Source organism: Stegodyphus dumicola, chromosome 9, assembly GCF_044657685.1.
Source record: "Stegodyphus dumicola isolate Sdum_Otavi_A_Nest chromosome 9, ASM4465768v1".
Lineage (NCBI taxonomy): Eukaryota > Metazoa > Arthropoda > Arachnida > Araneae > Eresidae > Stegodyphus > Stegodyphus dumicola.
In genome coordinates, this window is record NC_140776.1 from 111298641 (window position 1) to 111315362 (window position 16722).

General features: G+C 32.8%; 1 protein-coding gene across 1 annotated transcript in view; it reads right to left on the reverse strand.

The window, feature by feature from the left end:
- The window catches only part of Hil (peptidase hillarin), a 170319-nt gene extending 153898 nt beyond the window's left edge, over nucleotides 1–16421 (reverse strand). The window contains exon 1 of the mRNA XM_035364367.2: nucleotides 15354–16421. Within this exon, the coding sequence (XP_035220258.1) occupies nucleotides 15354–15899 (546 nt within the window). The 5' untranslated portion in view covers nucleotides 15900–16421. The remainder of the gene's footprint in view (nucleotides 1–15353) is intronic.
- Between the last annotated feature and the right edge of the window lie 301 nt (nucleotides 16422–16722).

The window sequence follows — 16722 nt, forward strand, 5'->3', positions numbered from 1 at the left end:
TGTGCAAACCCTGGTTTCGTTAATGAAAAGAAAGTCTCAGTAAGGAGTTTATGACTGTCCAGAGTCGTAGCTAGGGTTTTCAGCGCCCAGGGACAACTGAAGATTTCGCGCCCCCTACTGCTTGCCAAGGATGGAAAACATTTAATTCTAAAATTTCGTAACATCAGTTTGGCGCCCCTTGGATTCTGCGCCCGGGAACAGATGCCCCCTCTTGCCCCCCCTCTAGTACGCCCCTGTAACTGTCGTAGGATTCTCTAACAATGGGAAATTTAAAATAAGAACAGTAGAAAAAAATGTTAAAATCAAATCTAGTACAATCAAGAGAGATTTTTACGTCCGATATTTACACAAGAAATTCCTTTTCTTTATCCCACTGGCTTTCAAAGAGTGAAACTTCATCAAGAGAAAGTAATAAATCATACTTCGAAAACTGCCACTGCATTACTTAAAAAAATGAAAACGGATACAGTGGAACCTCGAGATCCGAGCACCTCTATATGCGAGAAATTCGAGATACGAGGAAAGCATGAGCAAAAAATTCGTTTCGAAATACGAGCACTAACTCGAGTAACGAGCAATAAGCCAGGCTGTTGGTATGCGTGGCGCTCTTTCCCGATCCGGCTCGACTCGCGGAATCCCCTAGTCAGATCACTCAGTATTCTTTGATCTACGTGTTTGTGCTCTTGTGAGTTAATTGTTTTTTACATTTAACTTGAAAACAACTATTTCGCGATGCCTCCCGAGAAGATTGTTGCCTCAGACAGGGCTGCAAAGAAAAAGAAGGAAGCCGTGGCCGTTGAAATTAAGATCATAGATAAACATAAGCATGGTGTAAGAGTGACCTGATAGGCGAAGACCTGTTCGACATCGATGATCTGCAGTATTCTGAAGAAGAAGGAAGAAATTGAGAAACTTTATGTGGCCAAAGGAATTACCGTTACTTCCAAGCATCGTCCCAAACTCCTACAAGATGTTGAGAAGCTGTTGTTGGTATTCGGTTTTGGAAGCTATCATAAAAGTAAACTACGGTTATATTATTTACCAGTATTATTATTAGAAAAATTGAATTGTTTATGTTCATATTTTTGGAGGTGCGGAACGGATAAACTGGATTTCCATTACTTTCAATTGGGAAGTTTGCTTCTAGATACGAGAAATTCGCTATACGAGCTCAATGCTGGAACGAATTAAGCTCGTTTCTCGAAGATCCCCTGTACAAATCTTGCACACATACTTTTTATCAACGCATTCCTGCGAAGTCCCCATTTTCCTTACGGACTCTCAAAAAAACCCCTTCTAAGCGCAAATTCACCATGACTGATGAAAAGTAGTGACGAGGAATGGAAATTAATATTCCTGGAAATTTTACCCAGAGCCTTTCAGTCATAGAAATCACAATGAAGACTTAGTTCAATAAACCGTTTATCAATTCGAACATTTAAAAACATAACTCCTTAAATTTTAAACATTTAATTAAACGAACCAAAAATCGTTCTAAAATGTACAAATACTCCCCCCCCCCGTATTTGCAGGTCATGCTATCACGTTTAAGAGTTCTTAGTCAAGAACTGTTATTGCTGCTGCAAAAATGTTAATAAATTTGATGCATCCTTTTTAATTGTTTTTTATCTTCGATGATTACTGAGGTCATCTATTTTGTTATATTTCTGCTGCATAGATTTCAGCGGTTATCTAAGAATTTAAACTGAAATATATATATATATATATATATATATATAAAAACAGAGATCACTGCTAATCGTTACGAACAGTAAAAATATTTATAACAATTATTTTAAAAGCAAGCCGAACTGCGAAGAAATTTGAATTGCTAATGTTCATAACTAAAACTAGTCCTCCGCCCGAACATGGGCACCTTGAAAGCCAGAATTTTGAATTTGTTTTATTATCTATTTTATATTTTGTAAAACTTTCACAATTTTTGATTGACAAACTCAACGATCTCAAAGCGAGCAGTGGCAACACTGTATAGAATAAAGCATTTTTATCTCCAGCGTGTGGGACTCTCTATCTGAAATTCCGAAGATATACTGTTTTTTAAATTGTGATTTTTGCGTCGAATCTATGAAAATCGCGAAGTTCGAAACTCGGACCGAACTGCCATTTTGTTCAGCGACTTTACCGCTCGGTGGGTCTCAATAACTCAAGGAGAATGTCCTTAACACGCAAATAAATCATAAAGTTCCTCAAATTCAGGCTCAAACCCTAACTCGTAGTTCAGTTAACCGTTAAGTCTCACAGCCGATTCGCAACTGATTCACTCAATTCAACTCTCTAAGCTCTCCGACCTGTATTTATACCCTCCAGCATGGGCTCTGAAAACCTCAGGAAGAATCGGTCGTAATCAAAAAAGATTAAAATAGTTATAAATATTTACAGCTTCAAAAGGTACGCTGTGTCTTTAAAAACAGCTGTATTTACAACTGTAAGTTTAAAAAGTTAAAATCAGTAATAATCGTTAAAAATTATTCTTCTATTAATATTTCTTTAATTTTGTTTTTTCATGAGTTACACCCACAACATGCATTGGAAACAAAACCATGAGATGAAAACACTTCTATTAAATAAGTTAAAAGAATTTTGTTTTGTTTACGTAATTCTTTTCACGGTTACGTAATTATCACAGGAAAATAAACAGTTCAATAACAACTCAGACCCTTCACATTCAAAACACCTTAACTCACGCATCAGCTATCATACATTCAAACTGCCAAGAAATAATAGTTTTCAAATGATTGAATGAGAAGCAATTAACACTAATGAGTACTGAACTCAAAAAAAGAGAACAGCTTTTTTTTATTATACAGATATTCTGCTTTTTCAATTTGAAAAGAAGATTTGTTTCGTGTTTAAACGACTTGCATCGTTAATAAAACATGCACTCAAAATGAGAACTAGACAGATTTAAGCTTATGGCGCATTATAACGGTTTTAAGTCTTCGTTACGCTCTACTGATAACAACAGTCATTAAGAAAGACTGCATGACGTGCAAATGTTATCATTTACAAGCAACTTAAATTAGAACAGCTTGATTGCTCGGAAGCTCGATAGGCCCACAGATTTCGATGAAGCCTGAGTCACGGCTTTAGGTACGATTTCCCTGGTTTCTGTTTTCAATTCCTAGCGCAAAAGCTAGCATATTGTTCATAAGATTAACTGCACTTGACCTCGCCTATTTCAGCGCCCTTTTTAACTAATTTTATCGTCCGGAAATCGAGAATGGAAAATGACGGGATTTAATATCCGAAGAACATGAAATGAGTGAAAGAAGAATGAATGAGGTCTTCTAGTGAATGAGGAATGCCCTCCAAGTGTTCATATTAGGGGTACAGCACCGTTGAAATAATTTCGAGAAACGTTATGAACTTCTTCGTAAATGAACTTCTGCATTAGAGGCATTATGCTCATAACCAAATTTTTGCGTTTTCCCAATTAAAATACTGCGAAAATGCCTTTTATGTATTTATATAGTTATATTTATGTAAAATTAGTTATAAATTTCAGTTATTTTGAAGGGCATTTTTCTTTCATCGTTGAATGTTATCATTCGGTTAGTGTTACGAAAATAGCCGTCACATTAAGTTGCGCCTCCTGTATGTACAGCGTACACCGCTTCATGTGATCGCGGTTAATGTTACTCGGTTAAAAAAAATTGCCGTAATATTTCTTTAAAAATCCTACAGATACATAACATTTGGTGGCAACATTTAAAAAGTGATAAGAATAAAAAAGTAAGATTTGAGAGTAATAGCACTTCTGGTGCTAAAAAGAGGCGTGTAACATCCAAACTAAAACCCATAAAGGCCTCAGTTTTTCATCCCTTGATTTATAGCGTAACTTAGTAGAGGTTAATCTGTCAAAAGCATTGCGAAATATATTGACTTCGAAAACTTGCTTCTGAAAAACAGAACATAAATTCTGAGTTCTCTGCGTCGGTGGAATACAGTCGATAGGTGGCATCTAAAAATATATTTCCTTATAAAAATATCATACGCGGGAAATACAAAAACTAGGAAATGAATATAATGAAAAGGTACACTTGATTAAAATATATTTTTCTTTGAAATGAAGCCGCACGTAGAAGTTTTGAAACACATTTAAAATTCCAGGTATTCCTAACGTCACCTATCGGACGAGAGAAAAATGAGAGCATAATGGTGTCGAGATCGATCAACTTACGTAACCTAGACAACAAATCAAAATATTAAACATCACCTAGAAAGGTCACAGTAAATTATATAAATAATCTTTGTTTTTGGTTTAAAATTCGAACTGCAGATAACAGAAATATGTGCAAGAAATTATTTATAAAAAAGTAGACAAAAAGAGTTTGCTGTTATTTTTCAAACAAAATAAAATCCGCTCTAAAATGGACTCTGTTATAACGTTGCCATACTTGTTATACAAGTTAGTAAAAAATGTGAAATCTCCGTTATTAAATAATGAAGAATGCGTGTGTATGTATGTTTGTAGATTCCTGCTCGCATTATGGGAAGAAAAAAAAAAAAAAAAAAAGGATATTTAGAGCCCCCACATTTTGAACATATGTGGTCTTCCACACGAAAATGGGCATCTCGAAGCATGAATTTTTAATTTTTAATTTGTTAGCCCAAAGGGGCAATTTGCCCAGAAGGGCTTTAATTCCGTTTTGTCATTTTGCGTTAGTTCACTATATATACGGCGTTTCATTTTTCAAACTGTTCCCACCAAATATTAGAGCCCTGCATTACATTTGAAGAAATCAAATAATGAAGAATCTGCATGAATGTATGTTATGTTTCTCGCACTGGGAGAAAGAAAAAAAAAAAAAAAAAAAGGTACCTAGAGACATCAAATTCCGAATAACATAGTCCTCCACTCGAATATGGGCATCTGGGGGAAATATAGGATGAAAATAGGAAAATTCTAAGGATATGCTCTTTTTAAATTGTTTTTGTGATTTTGCTGTAGAATTGAATTTTATGTGGCGTAAGTGGAAAAAACATGATATTTAATAAATAAAGTCAACACACCAAACGTTAATAAACACCCCCCCTCCCGCCAAAAAAAAAAAAAAAAAAATACGACTTGCAAGCTATTTTACTAAGAAAACTGAACAGAAAATGAGATGAGTTTGGTAGGTAGCCGGTGCGCAAGGCTGAGTTTGTGCCGTTCCCTATGAGGTCGCTGTCTACATAGGGAGAAGAAAGCGCTAAAACATTTGAGATGGATTTTTGAAAAAATGTGTTTTATTTTTTCATTTGTAAAAGATTGCTGTAACATCAGGTTTATATTAGAAAACTTCTTGTTTATCTTGTGAAAAACCAGTGTCCACGCAGTGGCCGGAAAGTGATCAAAGAAAAACTCGTTAAGGACACACCCGTTGCGCGGTTTTCGTGGACGAAAATGGAAAATGTACATAAAGTCTTTGCATTGAGTTATTATCTGAAAAATATTATTTGAGTTATTGTCTGAAAAATGCCCGAGGACTAAGTCGCATCAAGCGACGAGAAAGCTGTTGTCTTTCCCTTTTTGTAATTGAGCTGTTATATTTACCTTTAATTTAACCAAGAAAACTTGTGTTAAGTTTTAAAATAAATATTAAAAAAGACAACTGGTCTTTGCATTTCTATCGCAGAAGTTCGGCAAAAGTTACAAACCGCGCAAAGGTGGCTGCGTTTACCCGTAAACACCGACATTTCTTCTTCTTGGTCGCTCATTATATCCATATGCCCTAATGACTGTTTTATCACTTTCAGGGTCAAATTTTATTGAAAACCGCTCCTCTAAATCCGCTGCAAGTTTCACATTACAAATTTTTGAGTCTTATTTGATTTCTCATAGGTTAAATATCCGGTTCTTTGTTTGGCATGTAGTTCAGACTTCAGTGCATTTTTAATATCTGCACGCAATTTCTATCGTTTTATAATATCAAAGATAGCTGAATTGTTTTTTAAAAGGATACATTTACTATTCTTAAAAAGACGAATTATTGAATTTCCACAAGAATTTGTTATTAGTTTGTAGCGTATTGCCATGTTCAATAACCGTAAATATATTTTCGCTAAACCAGTAATAATTTCCAAATGCAGACAGTAACTCTTGTGATTTTTTGCGAATTGCATCCACGTGCCTTAACGACTCTTCTAATTATTTCAGAGTTAGTGTTTATTATAAGCCATTCTTCTGATATAAGCCGCTGCAAATTTTACAACACTGAAATTTGGGTTTTGTTTGATTTTTCGCAGGCTAAATCTTCGATTCCTTCATGTTAGCTTGGAATGGGCTCCATAATTCAGTGCATTCTGAACAGTTCCACAAAGTTTCCATCTTTTTTATTGCATTAAATATAGTTGAACGCTTTGCACCAAAGCTATCTTGAATAGCTGGAATACTTTTACCATCTTTGAAAATATAAATTATAGAATTTCTAGCAGAAATTATTCTCAATTTGTAGCGTCTTGCCAGGTTTACTTCAGATATGGAGCTGTTTAAATATTTTACTAAACAAGTACTAATTTCCAAATACAGAAGATAATACTTGTAATGTATTTCCATTTAAAAAAAATATGACAAGAAACATCATCTTCCAAAAAATCTTCGTCAAAACTATCGAGTGTGCGAATTATCACGTGAGTTACTGATTAACACTTCTGATACAAATTATTTTATTACACGAAATATTTGCAGATATTTATTTTGCAACAAGCGAGGGTTAAGATAGAGTACAAAAAATTATATATTAAGAAAAATCTGAAATCTATGTTCAATATTTAGTACAAGGTTTATCAAGAAATTTCAAACAAGTGTTCGAAAACAGACGTAAAACAATGTAAAATTATACTACGTACAAACAATTACATTAAAACCGCATCATATAAATTTGCGCTGTCATTAAAACAACTAATGGAGTTCAGCAAAAAGAGCGGTGTAAAAGTACTTTAGGCAGGAAATCGAAATAGGTAGTTCTTCAAGTTTTGTTTTCATTTTTAACTTTCAACTTTTTTTTTCCCCTCACACTGAGCCTTGTTTTTTTATTTCGAATGATCTGCGAATAAAAGAAAAAGATTTAATATCTAATTCTTCCACAAGACAAAGTGACGCAAGCTTCCTTCTCGATCTACTTGAGGGAAAAATCATTCACTTCGTAGCGTCAAATGATCGGAGTTCAAGGTTATCATGGGTCTCATACATTATTTAGCAAGAATCGAAGCGTATTCAAATAAAAAGATCCTTATCTGAAGACAGGACATGCGTAGCAAACATTTTTCCGAACGTGTATCTTCTTAGACAAACAGCAATAATATGCTTAGCATTGCCATCTTCACCGTGAGAAATAACCAATTGCTGTTGAATGGATTCGGTATGTTACAAAATTACAGTGGCTCACATTTGTTTTTGGACGCTTGTATTTTTAAAATTTGTTTGCATACTAAATATTGAAATTTACATTTCAAATTTTTTCTAAAGTAGAATGTTTTCTGTATTTTAACCCTTGCTTGTTGTAAAATAAATATCACCAAAATATTCCTTGTAATAAAATTTTTTTTAAACCGTATTAGTCGTAGAGCACTCGAAATTTAAGGTATTTCGGCAGATGAAGTTACTTGTAATAAATTTTTGTTTTAAACGAAAATCCGTCACAAGAATTATCGTTTGCTTTTGGAAATTATTATTTATTTAGCAAAATATATTAATAGTTCCTCATCTCAACATGACAGGATGCTACAAGCTAACCACAAATTATGTTAAAAATTTAACTAGTCATCTTTTTACAGATGGTAAAAGTATTTCAAATATCCAAAAAATCCTTGATGTTACAAAATGATGGAAATTGAGTGGAACTCTTCGAAATTTAGACCACATTCCAAGCTAATACGAAAGAGTCGAATTAATGCTGTGAAACTTACAGCGGATTTTAAACAATGATTTGCAACAAAAGTTAACCTTGACAGTTTTAGAAGAATCATTACAGCATATGGATACCACGGGCGATCAGCAGGAAGGAAATTCTTCGATAACAAGAAAACAAGGAAAATGCCCCAAAATCTATGGCAAGCAAAGTTTTATTGTGTTAAAAGAATGTTATATTTCCAGACGAGTCGCTGTTTAAATACACTTAAGTTGAATGGGATGAAATGCCGCGTGGTAAAGCCGACTAAAAAAAGAGCTAAACATGAAAAACTTATTGTCAACTACCAAGCGTGAGGTGGAGGGAATAAAAGTTGAGAGATGTTTTACTGCCTCTGGGATCGGAAGTATATCTTGTATACAAAATGATATGGATCGTATAATTATACAAATATTCTTAATGAAAACCTGAAAGTATATTCAAGAAAACTTGCAATGAAAAATACATTCAAGTTCTATCATGACAACGGTCCTAAACACACAGCCCTGAATATTCGCTTCTGGTTATTACTCAACTGCTCCCAAGCTATCAAAACTCCTCCATGTTCTCCCGACAAAAATCTCATTGAAAATGTATGGAGTAAGTTAGTGAAAGAAAGGGGAAACATATTTCTTTGCAAGCTCTACTAAAAACAATTCTTACGGAGCAATAGTACAAAATCGAACACTGTTACGCGAAAGAAAGTTGTTGAATCCACGTCAGAATGTAATTTTAGCCAAAGGCTGTCCAACAAAATATTGAATGTCCCGTTGTTTTCATATTAGATATATACTGTTTTCTTCAAAGTGTTCGAATACTTATGTTTAGAACTTTTTAATTTTTTTTAACCCAAAACACTTTAGATATTATTTTCCAAAACAAGTAGGTTTTAAAAAAGGGGATTAATAGTATACATAAAAGAAAAAATTATTTCGTTCGCGTTTAAGTAACTGATTTTTGCAAATAAAAGTAAAAAACGCAGGTGTCCGAAAACAAGTAAGACACTGTACAATCAGTTAATGAAATATGAACTACAATGACGGGATATTTACAGCAGGATTTCTTTCTTCAGAAAGTAAAAGAAAAAATATATAAAAAGTCCGATATGGCTAGCACACCTCCCTCCAATTCCGTGTTTTAAATAGCATTATAAATCGTACATAATATGGAAAATTATGATTACACAACAATAGAGTAGTACTGCAGATTACAGGTAAAAATACTAGAATAATTTATTTTTTTAGCATTTTACTGAAAAATTATTTTATAATTCATTTCTACATCAATGCATAATTTATTTTTTAGAATAATATTTATTAAAATATCGGAGCAGATATAAAGATGGTTCTATACTTTTTATCACCGGTTTAGTTAGTAAATATTTTCAGATTATAGTACTGAGAAAATTCTCTGATGCATTATTCTTTTAATCGTCAGATTCCTTTGCATTACAGTGAATTATATTTGTTTTCAGACACTTGTATTTTTGAAATTTATTTGCATAGATCTCATACAAAATATTGATACACAGGCTTCAAATTGTTTTTGTAATACTTTTTTCTCTATTTTAAGCCTTTCTTGTTGCGAAATAAATACCATTAACCTATTCCGAGCAATAAAATTACCTGTTCAAAAGGTGTTAATCATTAACTCACATAATAATTTGTCATTTTTGTTGAAATGTTTTAATGGACAACGTTTCTTAAAGCAACTTTTTGTTTTAAATGTCACAAATTTACATAAATTGAAATAAATCACAAGAATTATCGTCTGCATTTGGAAATTATTACCCATTTAGCAAAATACATTAACATTTCCGTATCCGAAGAGAACATGGTAAGACGCTGTAAGGTATTTCTCCCACCTTCTTAGCGTGCCTTCGTGGTGTAGTGGTTCTGCACGCTGGGCCGGTATTCCAGAGTTCTGTGGTTCGATTCCTGGCGAAGGCGATTGCTAATTTTTCATCTCTCTTGCATCCAAAAAAATCCTAATGACTCTACAACGCTACTAACTAATGACCGATTTTGTTAAAATTCCATCTTTTTAAAATGGTAAACGCATTCGAAATATTAAAAAAAAAAAACTTTGATGTAAAGCTTCGACTGTCTCTGGTATTATAAAAGGATGTAAATTCATAGAAACTGTTAAAATGAGCGGAAGTCTGGACCACATTCGAAGCTAATAACTGGGAATTGCAGATTTATTCTATGAAAAATCAAATAAGAGCCAAAAATTAGTACTGTAAAACGTTCAGCAAATTTAGAAGAACGATTTTCAATTTAAAAGTCAATTTTAAAGCTTTTAGAAAAGTCAGTTAAGGCACATAGGCGATCAGACACAAGAAAATTCTTTGTCAACAAGAATACAAAGAAAATACTTCTCGCGTTCGCAAAATCTATAGTAAGAAAAGTTTTGTCATATTGGAATAATATTAGATTTGCAGATAGTCAAAATTTAATATATTTGGGTCCGATAGATGAATCAATAGTAGTAAAATCCGAAATCAGAACTCAATTAAAAAATAGCCTAATGTTATGGAGGGATAGAGAAAAAATGGTCTGCGGATGTTTCACTGCCTTTCAAGATAACGATCCTAAACATACAGCCCTAAATATTTGTTGTGATTATTATAAAAACATCCTAAACTTAGCGGAACTCCTAAATATTCTTCAAACTTAAATCCTATCAAACATGCAAAAACTGAGTTGAAGAAAAGAATAAGAAAACATGATATTTCTCCGAAAATTCTACTAAATGCAATTCTTACGTAGTAATGGAACAAAGGAAACATTCTTACCTAAAAAAATTAGTTCGTTCATGTAATTTTAGCTAAAGGATGTCCAATGAAATATTGAATGTCCTGTTGTTATCTTTTAAATCACTTCACTAATAAAATTTAAAAACATTCCTTAGTCTTTGGTTATAATATACAGTACACATATGTTTTTAATTTACGTATAAATGTTTTTTTTATACATTTCATCTTGTTTACAGTCATTTTGAATATATGACTTAAATTTTTAAGTTTATATCACAGAACTTAAAAGTGGAAGAAAATACATACACAAATCTCATTGCTGTTCATTCGATTCATTTATTGCTTTGCATGTCTTTTAAAACCTCAGTGACTTCAGAAAATTTATTAGGGGGTTAATTGATTAAATCATAATAATAATTGCAATTAAGAACAGAAAATTTAATAATCGACAACTGCAATTTTTTATTTTTAAATTTTCAAATAGTTCTCATTTTCGTGTTCTTTTATTTTTTGCAATTTATTCCCGTACTGGTACTATATTCATAAATTTTTGTTTCAGTAAACTTACTTTTGTGTTTAATGCTTCCTTATATAAAATTATACAATATTATTTATGCAAATTTATGCATTTTTACTTCCTTGTACGAAGTAAAGGAAGTATTATAGTTGCGAAAAATTTCGGTTTCCAGAATTTAACGGAAACATCCATTTTGAAAGTTTCCGAATTCATTTTGACTATTTTTTGCGTATCTTCTGTACGTACGGACAGACTAAAGATCTTCTTACTCCAAAACAGGTCGTAAAATGGATTTTTTATATGGCTTCTATACACGGATATGTACGTATGTATCTGGCATAACTCAAAAATAATTACCGGTAGAATGTTGAAATTTTGTATATGGGACTGCTATAATATCTAGCTGTGAAAAACTCTTTTTTATTACAATCGCCAGGACTGAAAAGTATACGATATATGTAACCACCCCATTACCCAGCTTTTATTTTCGCAATCGATTGTCATAAAGATATACTCCTAATTGCAAAAATGTTTTAAATGAACATTTTGGGAACGTTTTATACCCGTTATGAAAAAATATAAATACAAGATGTTTCACTCGCGTATGACAAAAATTGAGTGAGATATTTAATCTTAAAATTTTCAACTTGCCTTGAGCAGTTATTTAATTAAGTTAGAATAATTCGAGGGAATAAGTTTAAATGAGCTGCAGAAAAAAATGTGTATAATTTAATAGGTATACAAGGACATCATATGGTGTCCACATCAGATTTTTTTATTACATAAGTAGGAAAACCAAATTTTATCACGTGTTATCGCGTCTTAGAGCTAATTGACAATTAATATCTTATTTTATAACTATTAACTATCGTAAAATTAAAATTTATTCTATTAGACATTTTTCAACTATTGTCATATGCTTTATAAACGAATTTAAAGAAAGGGAAAAAAATGAAAATTTTCAGATTTTATATTACGCCCAAATTGGAGCTTTTTCAACGTTTTGTATGTTACCTTTATTTATTAAATATTCATGTTCTTTGCACTTAAACCACATAAAATTCAATTCAACAGCAATACCACAAAATATTAAAAAAAACAGCATATCTTTAGAATTTGCGACAGACAGTCCCGCGCTGGAGGTAAAAATATGTTTTTCCGTACAGTGTTGCAACTACTCGCTTTGAAATCATTGAGTTTGTTAACCAGAAATCAGCTAAAGTTTTAAAAAATGTGAAATAGATAATAAAACAAATTCGAAATTCAAAATTCGGGCTTCCAGGTGGCTAAGTTCGGGTGGAGAATTACGTTATTCAAAATGTGATGACTCTAGGTACCGTCGCGTTTTTACAATGCTAGAAACATACGTACATTCCTGCAGATTGTTCATTATTTAATTTTTTTTTAAATATAATACAGGGCGATAATATTTGGTGGGAACAATTTAAAAAAGAATTCGCCTTTTATGGTAAAATGCACAAAAATGCCGTTTTGAAACTAATAGGCCTTCTAGGCTACCGCCTCTTTGGGCTAAAAAGTCCTATAAGATCCATATTTTAATGGCTACTCAAAAAGAGCTCATGGTTTTTCAGCAAAGTGCCCAAATAGAATAGCGTAACATTTTATTGGGTACTAGAAATATAGACTTTCAGAGTAACATGGGAATGTTCAACATTTCCTGTCTACTTGAAAATGAAAAAAATTGAACGCTCTTCTATAAAAACATTCAATGTTTTGAAATGGATTATTGGTGAATTAAATGCATTTTTATTCTAGTGAACCCGATTAAAAAATGAAAAAAAATAGTGTTCTTAAGAACGGCATTGATTACTTTATAACAGACAAATATCTTTCATTCTGGTGAAAAACAACAGATTCGAATGAAAAGTGAAACAACGTGTTGACAGTGGACGACAGTGAAAGTGAATCAATCCAAAATCGAGACAAATATCCCTTTAAAGCTACTAATATTTCATGAATAAAAGTTCTTAAAAAATTAATCTTAAGGTAATTAAGGTAATTATCATAATTTTTTTAGAAAACGAATCAACCTGCTGTCACTTTTATGTCTGTAAAAAGGCCATCACTTATTTTGCACTTATAATTTCGCTTTAATAATTTTATTAATATTTTATAAATTTTCAACTTGCAACAAACTTTCTTTCAGTTTAAAACGGAGTTTTGTGAAAACGTTCTATAGGATTCTATTAAAAAAAAAATCCAATGTCAAATTTTTTTAAGAGTCCTTTAGAAAATTATACCGCAGTTTTCTATAAACTAGGTCCTTCTATAAAAATATAAATAAAGCTTCTGCAAATAATATATGCAAGTTTTATAAAGATGCATTCTGCCATTTCATTTATATATATATATCATGTATATATTTCATAATTCATTTTCCATAATTATTATTGAGGTAGCGGCCGTCGTTTACCGTCCTCTTTAGCATCGTCTCTCTTGCCCTCGAGCGATTTCTTAAGTGGTACGCTTCTCGGCCAAGGGGATATCCATAGGTATTTTAAAGATATTTTTGCGAAGATTCTATGGCAAGTGTTTTCAATCAGGGAAGATATTTCATAGTTTCAAGGGGAAATGAGGATATCTTTTTATTTATCTGTCTATTAATATAAAAAACTATGTTTATTCAAGTTATGGTATTTGTCAACATTTTCTGCACTTTTTGTTGTTTAATTTACAAAGCATGTTTGAAAAATCATCTAAATCTAGATAAATATATATATTTATTTTTGAAGTTTGGGAAAAAGTAAAGTTTTGGAAAGGAGGGGAGAAAATGACCTTCTAGCAATGGTGAAAGGGATGCATAGAGCAAAAAAGGTTTGAGAATCCCTATTCTGTAACATCGTGCGCACAATTTTTAAAGGTCCTACACATAGAATATTATATAACATGTATAAAGTCAACTAATATTGAAAATACCAAATAAGATTTATAGAAAATTTTTCCTCAATTCTACAGATATCTAAATAAATTTCCATGCTTTAATTTTCTATAGAAGGTACTACAGAAGCTTTTGAACGATTAAAACAACTCTACAATGAACAAAATTTTCTTTTGAAATTAGAAAGAACGAATTGAATTTTCATTTTCAAACTGAGGTTTTCATTTTAAACTGAGATTTTGAAACGATCTATGACACACATGGAGAAGGGGGGATGAAAACTGTTGGAACAGATGTATTTTATTCCAAATAAAAAATTCAATATCATTTTGTTTAAAAAAATATTTAAATTAAAATAAATACATTTTAAATATTACTCAAGTTTAAATAAATTTTTAAAAAAATTATTTGTCTTATCAAGGCTAGAAATAGAATAATTAAAAGCATTCATTTCAGGAATTAAAATTTTATAATTAATTACATAAATGTAATCGTTTAACGAATTTTTGATTTAAATTGCTTTTATGCTTTTAGAAGATTTTATTTTGCATTATAAAAGTTATACTGGAAAAACAGTTGCAGAAAATGTTTCATAAATTTGAACCCTAGCTTTAATTTAGAGGGAAAAGGGTTAAAATTTCCATTTGAAAATAATTCAACAATTATGGATAAAAACTGCTTTTAATTTTGCTTTTCTGTATTTCATATCTCTTTAGAAACTGAAAATTTACTTTGATTGCGATTTAAAAACTTCTACAGAATAACATTCTATAAAAACTTTATAAAATTTCTTCACAGTTATGCACAATAATTTATGTTCTGTAAAAATTTTATAAATTCTCTATAAAACATCTATACATAACTCTATGGAGGCAATATTTAAAAGTTTATGGAATTCTGAAGACGATGTTTGTAGAGAGTCTGCCCACACTTCTAAAGAAGTTTAACATTGAATTTTTTTACAGAAATTCTGTAAAACATTTTCGTAACAGTTGACATGAGCTTCACACAGTATTTACCAATCGATTTTAGCTCGTACAATAATCGCAAAAGAATAAATAAACGTATACACTTAAAACTGGAATCAAGATTTAGTAAGTGCCAGGGAAATCATCAAATTATTCTGAAATTATTTTTGGAACTACCATGCAGATTACACATTATTCGTAACGCTTGTTGTATGTCTATTGTTTAAGTGAGAGGTAATCGAAAAAGAATTCAAAAGACAAAACAGCGGCTTTTAAACCACGTCGGAAAAACATAAATGATTGAAAGTTTTAAACTTACCAAATAATCATCTATCCTCCTTTCATACTGGTATCCCCTTTGCACTTTGGTAGCATTGAGCGCGTGAGTAATGTGGAGGGCACTAGCATCAAATCGTCCGGCCATGTGATCCCGGTTCCTAATATCCGGTTCGTGTGTCCGGGGTGAAGAAAGTGCACTCTTAATGCCTAAGGCATCGGCGTCGAACGTTCCTTTGCCGAAGCCTCGTATTTGATCGTTCACGAGGTGATTCGTTTTCGGGACACTCAAGGCGGCTTTGATGCCTACAGACATACCATCCAAGTGACCCGGTCCCGTTTTCGGCATGTGGCTTTGACAATAAACCTCTTTGTCATCCTGGTCTTGTTGGTTGTTGTAGTAGGTTCGAAGGGTGAGTTTGGTGCCACAGACCAAACACTTGAAGCAGCCCTGATGAAAAAAGGTAAAATCCTTCAAAGGTCCCACTTTGTCCACCTGGTACACAGTCTGGCCACATCTCAGGCAACTGTTCTCGTAGCGGTTCATGGTGAGGTAATCTCTAGATGGAATTTCACTTAAGAGCACCATTCATAATTCGTTGGGATACGAAAGTTATTAGTAATATATGCTTGCTGTCAGAACTTTTAATTATATATCCGAATTATCCGATACCTGAGGGCTAGAGCGCACGCGTGTCCAGTTCGCAGAAATTATTTTAAGCGAAAGGTAATTCCAGAACAATTGTAAGTCATTCCAAACAGGAAATAAAAGAAATAAAAGTGAAGATGCGAGGGAGGAAAGCAAATGTACCTTGAAGACAATTCTGTCAAATCAATAATCAACAACGGTCATTTCCTTCTGTTTCGTGTCTTCTGAATTCCTTGAATCGCAAAATTCGAATTTCGATGGTCAGTTGTGCGGAATAATTTCTTCGTCCCGTGTCCAGAGGGCTCTTTTTCATTGCATCGCAAATGAGAGTCCCGAGGTTTAATTTTCGGCGCAGGAGAGAAGACGCTCGACTCGAGAGGTAAGTGTTGGGCGGAATACAGCCATTATGGCCGACAGCTTGACTGGAGTGTGGGACGTTCGCTGAAGCGTATCATGCTTTGGTTGGAGTTTGAAACTAGTTGGCCGAGCCCAAGGCCTTTTCCCACATCCCACTTACCTTGGGGTGGGTGGGAGAACACGCGCGCCACCTGGGCGCAGGTACGTGGTTGGAGACTTCGGTGCGGTTTTGCAGAAAAGAGTCGAAAGATTCGCGGCGTTAATTACGCATTTGTAAAATTGCGTAACAAAATAATTGTGCATTGTTTTAGAAAATAGTTTTGTCCATTTGAAAATGACGAAGCTTATTTATATGCTGTGTTCTCCTGCATTGTCATAAAAAAACTCGACATCTTCCGGTAATTGG